At 42.1% G+C, this 20227-nt stretch overlaps 1 protein-coding gene across 1 annotated transcript; it reads right to left on the reverse strand.

Moving 5' to 3' along the window:
• Positions 1-4900: 4900 nt before the first annotated feature.
• prdm2a (PR domain containing 2, with ZNF domain a) lies at positions 4901-14476 on the reverse strand. The gene is made up of 4 exons (XM_086214431.1): positions 14346-14476; positions 13147-13204; positions 7355-11584; positions 4901-7170 (listed from the first exon to the last, which is right to left on the reverse strand). Exon 3 carries the CDS (start codon positions 11423-11425, stop codon positions 7388-7390), a length of 4038 nt encoding a protein of 1345 aa, XP_086070557.1. The 5' UTR covers positions 11426-11584; positions 13147-13204; positions 14346-14476; the 3' UTR covers positions 4901-7170; positions 7355-7387.
• Positions 14477-20227: the final 5751 nt, after the last annotated feature.

Consider the following 20227-nt stretch of genomic DNA (forward strand, 5'->3'; position numbering starts at 1 on the left):
ATTAAAAAGGTGACACAATGGAACAAGTTATATCTTGTCAGTTGACTTGAGGCCACAAGTCCAACTTAATGCCTTTATTAAGTTATTTAAGCCACGAGATATAACTTGTTCCTTTAATGTTGTTATCTAATGGCCAAGAGATATAACTAAGTTATTTTACTATATATACTAAATATATACTAAATCGTGAGAACAAGTTGAATCTTTTGGCGTCAAAATGAGTCCTTCTCTCTCTCTACGGCCACTCCAGGGTGAATTCGACAGCATGTATATACTTTACAGTCAAGTAACAATCAGTGTGGTCACATCTACAGGATTGTGTGATGAGTCTCATCCATGGGTCCGACCCCGCTTTCCTTCAGGATGATAAACTTCATTATTTCCTTCTCCCTCTTTCTCCCCTGACGTCCCTACGTCAAGATTATCCTCCGAGAATAGACGAGAGAAGGCTGATCCTCTCACTCACACATTCAGGTGGATGTGGGTTTTCTGCAGCACTTTGCCTGTGCTGAGAAAAAAAAAAAAATAGCACACAAGCGGTCCTTCTCAGAGCGGAAAACTCAACCACGGACATAAAATTCATTTTCAAACAAAAGGGGCCGGTGCATCATTAAAAATTGATCCGCATCCTTTATTAATGCCCTCATTAACATGTCTGTTCTGCTGCCACATGAATAGTGTGCAGAAAGGGAAGAAGCCACTTGTACAAAAGTACTTCATCCCCATATCCTGTTGGTATTATTGCTTCCACGCAGGGCTGCTTGGAGGGGCTGCTACCTTGACAAAGCCAGAGACAAGTTTGGCTTTCCTTTGAACTCAATCTTACGTAAGCTGTTGCGAAAGTCGCTGGGTTAGGAGATCTGACACTGAGCCATGTTCAAATATTTGAGTTTTATTTATATTTAACTCGATAAAGAGTATTGTATTTGAAGAGGTTCTGTTGACAACTAAACAGGAGAAGAAAGAAAATGTTTAGTTCATTAAATGACAAAATCCACACGATGTCACACGGACCTGAACGAGCAGCACCAGTGAGGGGGGGGAGGGCACCTGGGTGGGAAAATATATGATTCCTCTGACACTGTTACTTCACATTTCACGTCACTATGATGAAAATAACTTGAAAAAGAAGGTAAGAGATGGACATAAACTCCAGGCCACAATGGTAGGATCAAAACAGTTTTACAAATACACTTAAGAGAACTGGAGTACATGTAAGGGGGTTACTTTTTTTTGTAGAAGTAGTTTTTTGAATCTACATCACATGAGTACAGCTACTGTACTCCCCTTCATCTAAGATAATAACTTAAAATCAATGGATACACGTTTTATTCTTTCAACTCTAATTACTTTCCATTAGAGCAGTGGCTCAGTGGGCTGAGATTCAACTTAATTTGATTTCTAAGGCACCGACTCATAACAGATGTTATCTCAGGACATTTTTCATAAAGATGAGATGTAAACCATGCCGAGATAGTGCTTGGCACAGTCACGAACACAACCAGGCTTGAGCTGAGCGGCCATCTGCCTCGACCAGTCAGCTCTGAAGGAGAGAGGAGGAGGGCAGGAGAAAAATAGCACAGAGCACTCTTCAAATAGAGGTATGAACGAGCAACCATCATACAAAGGCAATAACACTCCATCCTGTTTGTTAGCAGGATATCTCAAAAACTATTGCATGGATTTTGTTTAGTGGTGCAGTGGTCAGCACTGTCGCCTCACAGCAAGAAGGTTCCAGGTTCCAGTCCCGGCTCCAGCACAGGATCTTTCTGTGTGAGTCTCCATGTTCTCCCTGTTCCTGCGTGGGTTCTCTCTGGTACTCCAGCTTCCTCCCACAGTCCAAAGACATCAAGAGAGGACGAGGCTGATTGATACTCTAAATTGACTGTAGGGGTGACTGTGAGTGTGAATCGTTGTCTGTCTGTATGTGTTGGCCCTGTGATGGACTGGTGACCTGTCCAGGGGGAACCCCACCTCTCACCCGACGGCTGCTGGGATAGGCTCCAGCCCCCCCCCCCCCCCCCGCGACCCTTAACAGGATAAGCAGAAGACAATGGATGGATGGATGAATTTTGATTAAGTTTATAACAAGAGATCAACTTTTGGAGGGAATCTGTATCAAACTGTAGAGACTGTTCTAGGTCATTGGCAGGATAAGCTGTGAGCGATGTTTATGGACATGCAGGCAAAAAAATCAATCAGCTTCCTTGAGTCTAGTGAAAAGATTCCGACTCCCGGAAATCATCCTGACCTATTTTCGATACAATGGTGGTTATCTTTTTAAAAAAAAAAGTCATAATATTTTGTTGAAATTCAATGAGGCGATGTGTTTTCATCAGAGAGATCAATATTAAGCTACCCTAGATGGTTCGGATCAGGAAGAATTATTTTTGGCGGTTTGGAGAAACACATTTTGGTGGTGCCATGTTCACAGTCCATGTACACGTGGCCTCCTAGGCAATTGAAGGGATTTTTTTTTAATTGCAAAACAACCACCACTTCTGCCAATAATACTAATAAATCTGTTGAGCTGAATAATAGAGGCAGAAGGCAGCTGCCAACACTTTACAGATCCAGAGGCAGAAATAGCTGCAGAGAGCGACAGGAAGAGAGAGGAGGCTGTGAAAACTACGCGACAGAGAAGATGCAGTTGGTAATAGTCAGATCTGCAGCTGTGTGCAGCATGCAAACACAGCATTGCAGTTTGAAATTACTGCTGCCTGAGAGCTCCGGAAGATGTTATACTGAGGATGGTTTGTTGTTGCAGGTAACCTGGCACCGGTAGAACTCCGAAATTCAATCATCTGCCAGCCAGTTTGGATTTAAACACCAGGGAGCTGGAAACTTATTCCCAGATATTGAATTTTGTCAGATAGGACATTTTTTTTATCATCTTTCACCGTTTCAAAAATATGCTTTACAAGTGATGTTTCATGTGTTCCAACAATCAAAGAAAAGAAAAAAAAAATCCCCTGTGTTGATTTGTCAGGAAAGCACTAAAATGTTCTGAGGAGTGGACTTATAAACTTAACCGACGAGAAAATAGAGCCACAATCCTCCACACAAGATGAAACGGCAGCGGACCAAAGCAGCTCACTTTATCCGCTGTTGCTAAGTAATGTGCATCTGCATTTTATTACTACAGCCATGACACAGGGGGGTGAATATCCCAGGCTGATGTACAGCACAGTCACGGTCTCCAACTCATTCGCGTAATATCAAGTCGTAAAAAAACAAAAAAAAAAAACCACCATCCCCTAGACCCTTCTAATATTTCCCTGTAACAAATAAAAGAGTCTGCATAACTGCCAAAATCCAATTAAATTCATGCCCACCGAGCTGCAGTGATGAACAATTAACTCTCAGCAAAGATTAGTTCTGTCTGCTAATGTTTGACAGAGAGGGTGCTGACACCAGCCAGCTCCTTGACCAGCCCCTGCAGACAGTTGGAGCTGTAGCCTTGTTTAGAGTTATGATACACCGCTTAACTCTGTGTGAATTTATCACAATTTGGTCATTCAGACGTGGGCTGCGAATGCAACTGCGGGTTCTTTGAGTAAATCCCTCAAAGAGCTGTCACGACCGAGTCAAACCAAGATGATGATGCTCCTCCTCAGGATCGCATCTGCGGTAAACAACCACTCCGTGACTTTAAGTGTAAAGCCAGACATGCCAGTAGAGCAGGGCGCCTGGCCTCACAGAATCTGGAGTTAGGACACATAACTAACATGCTGTGTCCTACAGAGCCGTCCTTATTGAGATAAAACAAAAGAATAAGCTGGAGAAGTCAATGCCCACTGTGACACTGAGGCCAAAACGTCAGATCACAACCCTACAATACTGAATGTGTAATGTGCCCAAAGGAACCACAAACTAGTCCTGAGAGACACAACCAAGGGCCCAGTAATGACACCGACGTGTTGCTGTACACGAGGAAGGAGGAAACAAGGTCACGCCCTGTAGTGATCCCCACCTACCAGCTAAACATCACCGCGCCAGGAAAGACACACTGTTTGGCGCCGCCACAGAGACCCTGCATTTGAGTCCACAGAGACACGCCCATCGCTGATGTCAGCAGGCAGTCAGACAAGAGTGCTTCAGTTGAGGGTACTGATGTATTGATAGCGGAATCTTTTTTTTTTTAACTCCTGAATCTCTGCAAACATCCAGAACTGGATTGGGCTCTAAATTGAGCACAATTACACGGATATTGAACTGACACACCCGACGTATTTGGATTGAGGTCCAACACTTTGAGGAAGCTCAAGTGTTTAAATTGAATCTTCTAAATTTCGAGAGGATCAGATGTACTGGTGTTGTAGTCAACATAATACCATCGATATTATGTTGTTGTTTTTTTTTTTTAAATATGACAGACTACCATAAAATAGAAAATGTGAAACATAACTTGCCAGCCTTTTAATGTCTGGATTGTTTTGTTTGTCCTTTGGCCATTTCCAACCTTATAACCTCTGTTCTAGAAGGGAGATAATAGGATGGTGGAAGTGCGCCATATTTATTCTTCATTTTAAATAACTACAGATCACGGGCTGGCAGCAGCTCTAGAAAGTGTTCTACGTCCATGTTAGATTTCTGGTGGACAGAATGTGTTGAAAATAGCACAAAAACATGTTCACATCAAGTGGGGTTTTTTTCAAAGAGAATGTAGGAGTGAATCTCTGAGATGCAGTGGTATTACAAAATCCCAGCATCAGCTCCTCTGCTGCAGAGGTTGAAGTGAGGAAAGTGCGCCGCCATGTGGACACTTTGTTTCCCTGCAAGCCCTCACTTCAAACTGAGCTCGACAAGAGCCGAATTTCAGCAACAGTATTTAATCGTGACTATGAAAGGGATATAAACAGTTTTGATTAATTTTACTTTAAAGCTCCACACAAACACGTAATCTTAACGCTCTGTTTATTTTGACCACTCACTGGAAAAACAAAAATTTAGTGCAAATCAAACATAACCATTCAGAGATGTATGACATGATTTTAAATTATCAATAAATATACATGACTCATTTTACACTTTGAAATGCTCAAAGCACTTTTCACAGTTAAATAACAGTCTCACAGTCCGTCCTGTACACCCGACACACTTCAGTCCGTGTGAATGAGGGAAATACTACCAGCAAGGGCTGAAAAGGCAAAAATGTTGAGAAAAAAAAAAAAAATCAATCCTCATATACAGACAATTGTCAAGCTCTCAAGTAACAGATTTAATTCAACCAAATTAAATTTGAAACATAATGAAATAACTACCCTGTATAGCGCTGGTTCTTGAACCTAGTAGCTTGTTAACATTTCAAGCAAAGGGACACGATGCATTACGCTCACTGTCTGAGATGAGTTACAAGCTGCAACAGTCATTTTCATAGTTCAGTAGAAACATCCAGCAGAGATTACCCCGTGATCCGTCCGTCACGACCCTTTTGTGATTTATATACCTTGAACTTCATTGTACACACGACACAGAAAACTGTAGACAATCGTTACACAGAATTTAAACATTGATGAAGTGCTCGTATTCTACAGATGACAATTAGTAGTAACTGAACAGGAAAAAAACAACAACATATTTTTGACAAATATTTTAAGAGACAGGTGCAAAATGAAGCCTAAAAGCTAAGTGGACTATTGGAAAGGTTTCTGGTTTTTCGGAGGATATGCAGCTGAGCCCGGCATCGACTCTAAATGTGCTCTTGTTATTCTAAGAGTGGCACAGATGCATCCAAACTCTGCCGAATAATACATAGTAATTTGTTTGGGGCCGCAAGTGCTTCATCAACCTGGAGAGTTTTTCTATACTTTGAGAATTCATTACTTCAAAATCCATCATGATTTGGCTGCATTAGGAAGCATGTTTTATCACACCATCAGTCCAGGGCTGCACAATTCCGGGGGGAAAAAAATTAAAAAGAAAAAAAATCGAAGAGGAATTATTTTGACTGATATTGCAGTTGTAATATTTGAGGGAATGTTAACTTTTACATCATTATTCTTACTTTAATTGAAAATCCCACAAGAATGATATTGGTGGGCTCACTGTCAAACAAAGATTACTTCTTCAGTCTGCAGAAGACATGGAGGCTGCAGTTTATCTGCAGCACAACAAGATTTAATCTGAAGTTGTATTTTGACACACAACTCCTTCCTTTTATTTCATACTCGCAGTATGTAATTTCATTAATTTTGCAGCCCTTCATCTGTGTATTCTCTTTAACAATTGAACAGACATTCAAATAAATATATTAAGGTCTTCCGCCATGTGGTAAACGCTTAATTACATTTATTCTTTTTCACCTGTATGCCACATTTAGTCCTGTCATATAAACATCTGATGGCACATAAACCTGTTCACTTTCAGACAAACAGACAGTAAACAGGCCAACTAGAATATTTACAGCTCTGATTTGCCAAGGCTGCAGCGTTAATTCTACCAAATGTTACATTCACATCAATAACAATACTGACTTCCCTAATAGACAGTGCTGGTATCCTCAACATACATTTTGAAAGGTAGCTTGTAGCGAATGTTACACTACTGTACTCGAAGTATCTACCGTAGGATTCCAAAACAGTTTTTCACATTTTCATTTACTTTGGACATGTCTTTCATGTAATTACGTTTGTTATTGTCCTCTCACGTCAAAAAGAAACAGCACATTCGGTGCTGAAGGCCCCATTCCATCAACCTTAACCTTCAAAAATAAACGTAGCTGTAGTACAAGCTCACAGCATGCAGAGACTACTTTAAACAAAAAAGGCCACACAGAACAGATAAGGAAAAGTGCAAATGCATGCTGACGATGATTGCCACCTGCCTTCCTCTCTAAGTAGCCCGTCAAGTCAGAGATGAGGCTCAGTTCCTCCCATTTCCCTTACGTTTTGTGACAAGTAGCAGTCAGACTAACTTCAAAGTGCAAATCCAATATGTTGGCAGAAAGATTAGCAAACGGAGGAATCTACAAAACTCTGAGCAAATACAAAAATCATTTGAATGCTCAGTTTAACATGACCAGTCGCAGCAGTGTCCTCGGTTGTCCGTTTTATTACCCATCCTCACGTCAGTCATTTATTGTACAGTATAATGCAGTCTGGGCCAATGGGATTTACAGTGTGATAAGCAGTTCTACCTCATTTGAAGGCACCCCCGTACATCAGAGTCCTGAAAGGAACAAAACACAACAGAAATGAGATTACTTACCATTATCTGGTTGGTTTATTAAAGCCTACTTCATTTATTCACTCCTCCTACCTCTAATACCTGCACAAATGAGCAAATACCATCCCTATAAATTTGCATCGAATCACTTGTCAATGTCCTTTTAACTTGAATGCGTTTGACCTACCTGATGATGCTCTGTTGGGCTGCTGATTCATCTTCAAGCTTTGGCGCCTTGCTCAGAGCTGCTGGCAACTGCTCCAGTTGCGTCTTCTCGGCCCGGAGAGGGAGGCAGCTCATCCTTCTGTGGTTCAGTCTGACGTGGTTTCACTATGGTGATTTTAATGGGGATCCCTTTAACGCTATGCTGGACTCTGCTGTACTGGCGCATGGAGGGGTTGAAAGTGCGAACCATGGGAAGGTCGTTCAGATGGGGAGTCTCATTTTTTGGTTGTGTGCTCTCCTTTATGATTATTTTACTTCTCTTGTTTGAAAAGACAGTCTGCACTGGCAGGATGGCGGGCCTTTTAGTAGACGTTTGAAGTCTGGTTCTGTGCTGAGGTGACGCTTGTTTCTCTTCAACGTGAGAAACCCCACGATGTAAGCGGCCATTGTTTTCCTTGGTCACAGAGACTCCCCCTTCCTTTCTTTTCTTTTCTTTAGTTTTTTTCGGACATACTGCCATGTGTTTGGTTCTGCTGCGGCGCATGGTGAACTCCCTGCTACAGTGGGGGCAGACAAACACCTCCTGGTCATCACCCTGTGACGGTTTATTTGAAGAAGAGATAGACTTGTTCCTCTGTGGCATGACCCTTTGGACCAGCTTTTTCTTCCTTTTGGTCAGCACTTTGAACTTCGCTTTCACTGCTGACTCCTCGTTAGTTTTGGACCTGTGTGACTGACTGGCTCTGTTTGAAGTATTAGATTCATTCGTCGGATTGCTCGTTGACAGCACTCCATTTTGGGTTTTTGCGAAATGGCGTAGCGGGATGGGATTCTTCTTGGGCGTGTATCGTCTTTTATCACTTGCATTTGCACAAGCCAGGATATGCTTGTGTAGCTCTGGCATGTTGTCAAAGCTCTTTCCACACTTGGTGCACCGGATAGCTGTAGTAAAGGTTTGTGGGATGTTGTGGGTGGTGAAGTTAGTAGCTGAAGCAACAGAGCCAGCAGGCGATCTGTTATGGTAAGGAAAGGGTGGAGGCTTGAAACTGGGGTAATGCTGGTTAATGCCAAGACGGACATCAGGCCCTTTGAGTTTGCCTCCATCTGAGGCCATGACTTTTATAGATGTAAACAGTTCCTCAGCAGCCACATCGACTTCATTCTCTTCTTTCTTCACCAGTTTCTTGGGTTCTTCGAGAGCATCAGGCACCGAGGGTTCTGGGCTGACTTTTACGGAGTTGTTATAGTTCTGAGGTCTTAGTTTTCCCTTTTCTTCCTCTGTGTATGTACACTGTTGACTCGGATGCAATTCTTCCTGATGCTGTTTCAGATTGCAAAGGTAGACGAAGTCTTTAGTGCAGGCGCTGCAAACGTAAGTCTTGTCAACACCGTGGAGATTTGCTCGATGATCAAGCAAAGCAGAGGGTTTGTCAAAGAGCAGAACGCAGAACTCGCATTTGTAGGGCCATTCGTCAGCATGGTCGGACACGTGATGGCCTAGCTCTTTCATTGAATGGAAAAGCTTATGGCAAACATTGCAGATGAAGTTCTTGGTAAAACTCTGGTGTTGTACATCACTAGAGGTGTTATTGGGGGATTCTTCTTCTTCTTCAGTTTTCTCAGAGGAAGTTGAGGTTTTAGTGGCAATATCAGCTACGGGAACAGAGTTGTTAGCAGGTTCCTCTTCTTTTGTATTTGGGGTCTCCACTTTAACAACTGGTTCTGGATCAGGATGAGATTCCTCCACAGAAGGACAATCAGATATCACTGAGGTGGTGGTAGACATGGTCACCGATTCTGCAATGGAGGACATGAGCACTGTAGGGTCAACAGCTGTCGGGTTGGGCACTGATACAATCTGTTGCTGCTCTATGTGGTTAACAACCATCTGCGTAGGTGCTGGTGGCTCTGGGTTTTCCTGTAAGGTAATGGCAGCAGGGACAACACTCCCCGGGGTTTCTAGAGCTATTGTGCACTCTATCAACACTGTATTACTCGTGATGTTGTAAGAGTTGATGAGGGAATCGTTTAAAGTTACAGAGGGTGTAAATGGCACCTGTGACACAGGCACAGATTCAACTAAAGGGGGGTTGAGAGTAATTTGATCTGTGAGAAACACATGGCCAGGTAGATTCAGAGTGGGGTCAAGGGGCTGCGAGAGAGTGACGAGGTTGGCAGAGTTTGTCGTGGCAAAAGCAGCAGATAAATCACACTCTGAGGAACTTAATCCATTTTCTGTGCAAATAACTAAGGGCTCAGGAGATATATTTGGAGCCAGTACTTGGATTGGTTGGCTTGAAGAGTTGGAAATAGGCGGTGGTGGAGCCAAAACAGTAATTAACGAAGGAGCTGTGGGGAGCACACCGTGTGAGGCTGGGGAAGCAAAAGCGATGGTGCATGGTGACGCTGGCTGCAAAGGGACAGGGGTAAGAGAGCCAGGTGTGGGAGCCAGAGAACTTGAAGGAAGTGCAAGGCCATAAACGAGTCCTCCTCCCACAGGATCCACCATCTCAGAACCTGTAACTATGGTGAAGTCTGTGACTAGAGGGGTCTCAGGATTTCCCAGAGTTACATTTTGCTCTCCGATATTCATTACAGCCTTGTCCACCATGCTGGTGTTTGATTTCCCTTCTGACTGTAAAACAGCCTGTAACACTAAATTTGATGTCATCTCAGATTCATCTAGGGTCTTTTTTTGCAAACTTAAATCAAGCACAGCATCATTTAGAGCTTCATCTTCACTTCTTTTCACTGCATTGGAGAGATCTAGTGGTTGCTGGTTACAGGAATTACCACCAGTTATGGGAGGCCAGTTCTCTGTTAAAACAGGAACCACTGCTGGTTCCTCAACAAACTGAGATGCATTATCATTCTCACTAGCTGTTTGGAGCTCTGGGGAGCTATACGGGGTCTCTATCTGTCCTACACTTGAAGCATCACTGTCGCCTGCATCAAGCGTAGCCGTTTCCTCACTAGATGTTGAGGTTTGCTGTGGAGATCCAGTCCTTCTTTTAAACCTTCCTGTCCCAGCAGGCAGGCCAGACAGAGAAACAGGTGAACAAGGCTTCTGGCCATCTGTTACCAGGGCGAGTGTAGGTTTAAGGCCATCCTGCTTCTCCAGGAGCTGCTTTAGCTTAGGGGATAGAAACACAGTTGTTCTTTTCTTCTGCACAACTGTTGACTCTGTTTTTTCTATTAAAGAAGATACGAGTGATGATGAGGAAGAAGATACAACCACCTCAGACTCCAGTTCTGTTTTAATTTGTGGTAACAGAGGTGGTGTTGCAGTTCTTCTCTTGGCAGGCCCTTGACCAGGTATCTCTTTGCCTGAAGCTGAATCTGATTTCAAAACCTGGCTTATTTGGTTTGGGTCAAGAATTAGGGCGTCGAGTCCAACTAAAGTCGAAGACCCAGAATGAATTTCAGCCGGTTCACAGCCGCTAACTTTACTTGTTGACACTATTTTTCCATCGATGTAAAAGCTGAGATTCTCTGAAATATTGCTGGAGACATCTAACATATATTGCTCTCTTTGCTCCCCTTCGTTCTCTAGCACACCTGCAGGTGCTGTGTCGTCACAAAGCTCCGTTTCCTGTTGTGATGCTGCGATGAATATCCTCTGAGGGTTTTTCTCCTGGGCCAGCTCAGTCTTTTCTACACATGTCAGTTGCAGATGTTGCATGTGGATCCTGCGCTCATGCTCTCGCTTGCTGGTTAGAGTGCTGAATTTCTTTTCACAGTACTTACAAGCATGACGCTTGTGTAGTACTCCCTGTTTGTCTGGCTGAGCAACGTGGTCTCCAGCAGACGAAATGGAAACGTTTAAGCTTGAGGGGGATGAAGTGTGACGTTGTGCGACTGAACCTGCTGAATCCAAAGGCTTTTTATTCTCCTGCTGCTGCTGACCTAAATTTGAACCAGAAGATGCGTCGCTCTTCTGTGCATCTGTCTCATGGTGGATGTGCATGTGTCGTTCCAGGCCTTGTTTGCTGGTGAAACTTCTCTCACAGTGCTGACAGGCAAAAGAGTCCCAGTTTCTCGCAGGATGCTCATGAGGATCTGGATAACATGAATTAGGTGTGTCTGGTTCCATATTAGTTTCCTCTTGATAAATCTCCTCCCCCTCCTCCTCTATATCCTCACTGTCTCCAAATTTAGAGATGTACTAATGAGGCGAGTCCTCCATCTTCTGTAGAGTTTGCATGCAGTTCTGTGAGGGAAGTCTGACACAGGACTTAAGCAGCTGTCACACCTAATAACAGGGAAATACAGAAAAAGAAAGTCAAGATAGGAAACCAACTCATTTTGCAGCTGAACGGCACCAAATTAACATCCATCTACACCTTTGCAGTCCAATTACTCACACTTCACACTGACAAATAAATAAAATCACACGTAACTGTTTTAATTGCCTGCTTTATCTATTAACTTTGTGAAGTACAATACAGTCATTAATTCAAAACATGGTTCAACAAATGATGCGTTTTCCTTTCCACCCGCAAAAGCACTTCTAAACAAAAACAAAACAAAAGAACAACTACATAAACATTTCTGTTTGCAATTTCATGGCAAGGAAAATGTATCCTGTTGTACAGAAGAGTATAAGGACCGCCCATGAGAAAAAAAAAGGAGGAGGTGGATTTTCTTTCATCCCGCACTTCAAGTAAAGTCGAAATGTCGAGAAAAAAAAAAGCTGAAATGTCGAGAATGAAGTCAAAATACAATGTCGAGAAAAAAGTCGAGATATAATGTCTTGAATGAATGTCTCGAATTCTCTTCCAAGCTCGTGTGGTTTATCGTTCGGAACACTCGCAGTTTTTGGCACAGTCCCTTCTAAGTCCTAATACTGATAACTACAGTGTGTTTGAGAGCTAAAAGAGAGTATTTCTTTGTTACTAAAGCCGAGTGTAAAGTATCGTTTCACCAGTTCATCTAACTGCCTGCGCCGCATTTTGTAGAAGCAGTCACATGCACTGGTTGTTATAGTCTCAAAAGGTCGACTTTATTCTCAACGTTATATAAGTGCAAGATGAAATACAAAAATCTACCTCCTCTCATTTTTGTTCTCTTATGGGTGGCCCTAATACGATTCCGTACTGTTGTACCTTTACTAACAGTTATAACAAAATAATGGGAAATATGGAGTTTAAAAAAAAGTGCAGTACTTCTACTGTCTTGAGATAGTTTTACATTTAGGTTTTAATGGTACTGGCCAGTTCCCACAAATCAAACCATATGTGTTCTAGGGTTGAGTGTTATTCTCATCGGAACTGTACGTGGAATTTATATATCGTACCCAACAGTGCCTTACTTCCCTTAAAAGACACACAATTTTGGGCTTTTCTTCAGCTGAAACAAAACAGTCCATGAGTCTTCCTTTCCAGGAGAACTGCTAACGCTAGCTGCAGCTGCTGCATGGGACTTTAGCCTTCAGCTTTTAGATTTTCTGTTTGACCGAATGTCTCTTCAGCTTAGATCTGTCACCATGGAAAATTTTGCTGTGCGCATTGTTCACATCAGACGACATATTTAAAAGGTTAAACCTACTTATTTCCTTGACTGTGTTGGGTTTGAACATGCAGCAGCAATAATTTTACATCTTTCTCTCTCCCTTTACAACATGTATTTTACTCTCCCACTCAAACACACTCGAAGGCATCAACATTTTGTTGATTTATTATAACATCATCCTTCAGCAATATGGAGAGTTCGTTCCCTTTATAACATATGTTAAATGGTGAATTATCTAGTTAGTTAAAATGAAATGTTAAAAAAAAACGCTGCGACAAAGAGTAAATTATCACATCATCTTACCATCTCAGTGGTCAGTGCAGAGCAGAAGGTGTGTTCTGATTTACAGATGAGCGCCACTCTGTTGGAAGAAGATGGCAGAGTGTATTGATTTGATGCTTGTGGTCAAAAACAGAATGTTAGAAAGCACAAATCAGTCATGACTATCAGCTGTTTTCCTGAATCAGCTAACAAAGGATCCACTTCTTGTAACAATGCTATTTCAGTACTGTGGTTTTTCCTAAATCCCCTGTTACCACCACTAATACCAGTCCCATCATTCTTCTACTGAGCTAATTTATTACAAATGGGTGTGATGGTGCATTTTAACATTTACCTACAGCTTTGGAGCACAAAATGGCAGCCCTATCATGTGGATCATACTCTTTCATGTGCTTTATATGACTGCATGTTCACATATAAGATAAAACTAGATGTCCAAGTCTTCCGGTTTACTCTCTTTATATATTAGCCCAGCTTAACTAGGCGCAATCGCAGACACAAGCGCATACGAGAGGAAATAAAAACAAGGATTGTAATTTAGAGTTTATGCAGATATGTATATTTTCAAGAAGTGGATGGCTTTGATGCACAATTAAAAACAGTCGAGGCATCAAAGTAATCAAATCGAAAATTGGCCATGCCCAGGCCTACGTGACTGTTTTGGACAGTTTTAATATTCAACTTGTGTTTGCAGAAAAAAAAAGCGCAATAATAGGCATCTTTATATGACATATAATGTTGCCTCGGCTTACTATGAGTAACCGTTTTTAATTTAAAAAATATTCCAGGAGAGTGTTAGTGGTGGTGTAGGTTCCCATGCATCTGCCTAACCTGGTTGGATGACGCTCCCCCGTCCTTGCACCATTGCTAGCTGGTCACCAAACACGTCGTCGCAGTTGCGTTTAGCTACAGAAGCTGCTAGCTCGCCCACTGAAAGGTCAGCTGGCTCCCCTAAATTCATCTACCGCTAGCCTTCACATGCAAGAAATACCTTTATAAATTTAAAATAAATGGTAGTCGTCGATAATCCGCACAAGGTGCCTCTTACCAGTTGAAAAAAAAATTAGTTGCTATCGGCCATTAAGGCTTTATCAACATCGGTACGCTGCTACGTTAGCTACATTGCTAACTAGCAAACCCTGGCTAGTGGCTATATTGAGGAAACAATTACACTACACGAGCGTAACGTTTTCCATCACTCTCACCGTTTCAGTACTTACTCTCATTTAGTATGTACTTGTGTTTGCAGCCAAAGAGCCGTACAACAGTTGTATATTCCTCTTGTGCAGGTTGTAAACAGCTGTGTTCCTTTAACGTACCAACAAGGCTCCTGTGTCCTAATTGGTTGAGAGATATGGATGTCAAATTTTGACCAATCAGCAACAGGTTTGTTAAAGCGTCGAGGGAAATAAAAGGAAAAAAAACAACAACAACCGTCAAACCAAAAAGCAGCTGTCACCTTTGACTAAAATGGAAATATTATAAATACGAATTGGCGTGTCATTGCCAATGCAGAAATGCACGCATCTTATTCTTATTCAAATATATACAAAACGTCTACCTAAAATATTAGTTATTCATATTATTTCCTCCAGGTTATATTAATCTGATATGACAGACTCTGTTCTTAAAACTATCAGTTTGAATTTTGTTTAAACCTGTCATTGTCAGTTTTATAATGTTTGCTGTCTGTAACCACATCTTATTTCTTGCAGTGTATCGTGATCCCCTGTAGATGGCGCAATATTAAAGGCTCTAAATATAAAGAGGGTGGTATATTTGTTATGTGTACTTTGTGGAATATACAGTGACTTGTCATTCATATTAACAGTGAATAAATTTCTACAGGAACCACATTTTCTAATATTAGTAATATTTTCCCAAAATTAGCATGCTCCAAAGTGAACACGTACATCTTTGCTAATCAAGACATAGTAGTATTTTATTTTAATCTACATCTGCATATATATATTTTGTGTACTAATGCTTATTTTTAATTCATTCATTTTAAGGTCACTGGAAGGTCATTTTTCCAACTGTTGGGTTTCCTTTGTGAACTCTGTTTCACAGCTGCAGAGAACTGAAGCCAAACGCGGCTGGCAGATTTACGATTCATGTTATGTGCTGTTATGCATTCTCATCCCCCCAAACTAATTCTCTATTTTCTCCAACAATTGTCTATAGAACTGGTTCATATAAACCTCACACCTACACTGATAGAAAGTTATCCCCTTGCCCCACAGGCGGCATTATTTCCACCCACAGATTCATGCCAACATAAAAGAAAGTCTTTGAAAGAATCTGTAGGAGTTCACCAGATGCACATGTACATTCACGACATTGTGCGGCACATGGGTGGTGTTCTCATGACACAAGCGTCACGTGTCTCCTGTTGAACTTTGTGTTTCGATGTTAAACTAGAGTCTTGATCTCTTGTCAGACTTTATTACCTCCCGGATTCCCAAACTTTTAACAGGATCCCAATGAATGATGAAGAACTCCTATAAGTCTTCCATAACTCATGATATGAAGAAACAATAAGTTGCAGTGTCAGCTTAGAATTAATTTGGTGACGCGCAGACACTTCTTTAAAAGCAGAGTCAGTCCGGACATGCCCGAGGCTCTGGCATGTCTTTCACATTGGAGGGGAACTGCAGCTGTGGAATTATGATGAGTAGGTCATGATTGGGTCTGCTGGTCGACACATTTGTCAAATCATCGTATAAGCAGGTGATGACCGCCTGGAACAGTGTCAAACACATGTTGTCGTATGAGCTTTGCTAGAACTGAGCACGCAGCCCTGTGGGAGTATATTTGTGTGTGTTTACTTGTTTTAGATATAAGGTTATTATTTTTATAACATCTTAATGCAACATGTTGTGGTGAGTGTGTGTATTTTCATACTTGCTCTGTGTCAAGTGAGTACATCCAGTGTGTGACTTCTAGGAAGCAAACTACTTGAGAAACATCATCTGCCTCGGAACACAATCCCAACTCGTTTCAAGGCCAAATTTAAGGTCAACGTATGTATCTAGATCCGACGCACGCAATCCTCTCCGTACTATTTGTTGACATGAACATGGAAACCAAAATCTCGTGCATTCAAAGATTGAGATTCCTGAGGATGAACATGCTCATTTTGACATTTTAGGACAGTGTGAAATCCCTGTGCAGCTGTGGCATTGATCATATGACTCCTTTTTTGTCATGCAATTATTTGTTACATCACTTCTAATGTGAGTATTGCAGACAATGTGAGTATTAATGATCTCGTGGTTAGTCTTTGATATATTTTTTTTTTCTCACCAAACACTCATTAAAATGAAAAAAAAGAAAAAGATGGTGACTAATATTTTTGAGAGCGTCTTTGAAAAGCAAAGAGGAAACCGAGAGCAACTGAAACAAAGCATGTCCTAGATTATGCACGGTGGCGTATCCTGTGGCAGTGGGCACCTGTTTGTGCCAGTGACTTTGCGCACAATGAAACACTCACCATCCACATGAACATATAGGACAAGAGAGACAAAGAGGGAGGGGTTCTCCACAATGTGTCTGTGTATTCCACCGATCAGTGAGCAGGACTTTGCTATGAAACAATAAGGGTCTCTATAGAAAGTGTGCGGACAAAGCCTTGCCTGTGACAGACAACATGTCATGTTACTGGGACAATCACTTTTTAGTGCCACATGTGGAAAGCCAGATGTGCAGAGACGGACATGCTAACACAAATGACAACTGTAAAGTACAGAAAGACATTATAGGCTACTGTATGTGCACCCAACTATAACACATACCGACACACACGCACACGCACACTCCCTCACCACGCCCCTGCCAATAATCCTGTAAAGTACAATAAAAACACATGTGCCTTCCTCTCACTTCTGCACACACACATTTAGAGATGCACCCTGACCCCCATAAAGTAACACACCATATGCACAGATACAGTGCACGCACTCATACATACCACACACACATCATCAATCCTTCTCCTCTTACAGTCTCAATCTCACCGCTGCCACACACAGCAAGTCAACTCCCCGTATCGTCCACACCATCTTGGACAGCGCGCACAAACACACTACGTGTCTTTGCCTGTCACCCAACCTTGTGCCCCCCCCCCCCAACTTCATCCCTCACTCCTCCACCTCCTCCATCCACACTCTGGCCCAGCTGTCTCCGGCACTCAAAGCTTATGGGCCTGTGGGATGATATTTTCCTCATGAGATCCCTGCGCTCTGCGGCGCTCCTTGCATGCACGCCGGCAGATCTACAGAAAGCTGCGCAACTTCTGTCACTGCAGGATAGCGTTCATGCCAACACTATGAGATGAAGAGCATCTGCTTGTTTTCATTAGTGCCTATATGAATACTCTATTGTATCCTTTGAACAATAATCACTCACTTCCTGAATATTCAGCCCCCTCAAACCATGTGTTCATTTATGCTTTTCAAACATCATGAGTGGTTTTATTACAGCTCTGATTTGAGGGAACTTGATATCCAAAAATAGTCGTTTAATATGGTCAGCTGACGTGACTAAGTATGACGCATTAGTCCAGCATGTTCCCTCTGTGTTTTCCCTTCGTACTCCACTTTCTTCCCACAATCCAAATACATGAAGGGCCTTTGATCTTCTTTTCTATAGTCTGCTTCTCACTCAAGCCTCGACTCCATGTCTGCCGGATGGATGTTTTGAGCTACACACGGAAGAGGAATCTATTCCAATATGCTGCGATACCCGTTTACATCAATAAGTATTTTTTTAAATTTTTTTCAAATTTGCCACAAATGTACACTGGGACATGAGGCTGAGCTGCAAGCTTTTGGGGGTCAAAGGTGAATGTCATTGTCTCGACACATGAATGGGATATCTAAGGAATCTTGAGTATAGCACAAAAATGGACCTGGACTCAAAGATGGCCATAAAACCTCAAAAGTCAAGGTCACTGTCACACATTGGGAGGTAGACAACCACTATGCAGCGTTTCTAGTTTATTTTTGGGTACTTTAATGGCCCCTAAAGGGAAATCCGACTCGTCATTTTTATCGGCCCTCGTGAGCACACATTATCCAAAGCCGTTGAGAAACAGGATGCCTCGCTCAAGGGCACTTCAGCTGTGTTTAATGTTCTGCTCTTATTTTTCATTCCAAGGAACTGAACCACTGACCTTCTGGTCGTGGGCCAGCTTCTTCATCCTTAATTCACATTAATATTTCCTATTATTGACAAACAAATGACTCACATTTGTTTCTGTTGTGTTTCTTAATTATTTTTTAATTGTAGAAAAACCCAACATTGCTTTTTACAACAAATCTTCTTTGTTAGGAGATTTTAGTAGAAACTAGATAGCCAAGGGGATTATTTATGTAGATTGTGAACTAAGTTTTCTTTCCTCAGGTGTAGATTTTTTCAAAATGACCAAAAGTATATGTGATGTGGGCTGAATCTTGTTATTTTGTTGTTGTTTTATCCCATTTAGACCCGATGCTACACAAGGATGCCACAATGCCATACTGAAGGTTTTTCGGGTCATTTTTAGAATCAAATGGGTTTTTTCTTTTTCATTTTTCTGGTGGACTCCGCTAGTTTATTATTCTGTATCATGAATACTTTTTGTTCAGCATTATATGTTTCACATCCTTTCTTTGTTGGATAATCTGACGTAAGAACAGCTCTAAAACGCTTAAAGGGAACAAACAACAAAAAGTCCAAGCTTTGCAAGCCAAATGTGAAGGTAGACAACCTCACAAATAGAAGAAAAAAGAATGACTGTGTTGCCTGGATCATATTTAGACCCGTCTCTATAAACTATTATAATTAAACAGAGTTACCAGTCAGCCTACAGGATTCTTCTGTGTGGAACAAATCATAAACAGGCAGGTAAGAGGTCTAGTTTTGTGGAGAAAACAAGGAGAAACACACATTTTTCTGATGAGTCAAAGCACACCGGTGTGGTTTCATTTGGAGGGAAAGATGTTGCCTCATAAATGGCTTGAGCTGAGCGATTTCTTCCTTCCTCAGTTTGCAGTCAACTCTTGACAACCACAGTAAAGTGGAAGGGGACTTTGTGTGGTGTATACACACACACAAAACCATGGAGAACTTCCGCACACTCAGCTCATATTTATGCCTGCACGCCACAAAAACAGACTGGTCTGATGATTAAATATGAGACATGGACGGTGTGTGTAATAATCATGCTTCGCGAATCCGACTCTGTGAATCACATGCTTTTATTGCATGTCTTAAAAACTGCTACAGCATGATTTAAAATGTGATCATCTGCACAGTCCACACAGGGGTTTAGCACTCTGAGTCCCTCTGTAAATGCACATGATCAATGCTGGTCCCACCCAGGAAGTGACCCCGCCCTGCAGTGATGTACAGAATTCCCCGTTGGTGAAGAGGAGAGAGCGAGCTTCACAGCCGCTGCCCATAGCCGCACCATCTGCTCCTCTCAAAAGACTCCATTGTTCCCAACAGGCTGAGGAGAGAGAGCAAGCTAAAGGCAGTTATGAAGCTTGCCGGTGGGGCAGAGGCTGAGGCGGTGGGCGTTGGGCCGCTGCCTAAAACCACATGGAGGAGCGGGAGCCAGACACAGAGCATCTCTGTGCGACTCGCAGCCTACTGCTGGAGCCTTGCCTCAGCTTAACAGCACCGTATGAAAAACTGCACAACATGACATAAAAAAAAAAAAAAAAAAAAAACGCACCTAACTGTCAGGGGCTTAACTGTCTCAACGGTCTGGGGCCACATGGGCTGCCATATTTGGTGCTTGTTTGTTTCCTCTCTGAAAAGTTGTTTTTAAGTTTTGAATCTGCAGCATTACTTGAACAGGCCAATCAGAGCAGCTGACTGAATGCTGCCCCTGTGGAAGCTGTTAATGATGTGTACAAGCACTTGGAAACAGAAACGTGTCATGAGATTTCAATCGTCACATGTATTTTGGACAGACTTGAGGCTAAATACCCAAGAATGTGCGAATTTTTTCAGCATCAACACGGCAACTATGTCATCTAATTGATAGGATGCGGTGAGGCCAATTTATTTGATTCACACATATCTTCATGCACAAAAGACAAAGGGCTGCTTTTTA

This window comes from Aulostomus chinensis, chromosome 9 (genome assembly GCF_037954235.1).
Source record: "Aulostomus chinensis isolate RoL2024-O1b breed Wild chromosome 9, RoL_Achi_v1.0, whole genome shotgun sequence".
In the NCBI taxonomy this organism is placed as follows: Eukaryota; Metazoa; Chordata; class Actinopteri; order Syngnathiformes; family Aulostomidae; genus Aulostomus; species Aulostomus chinensis.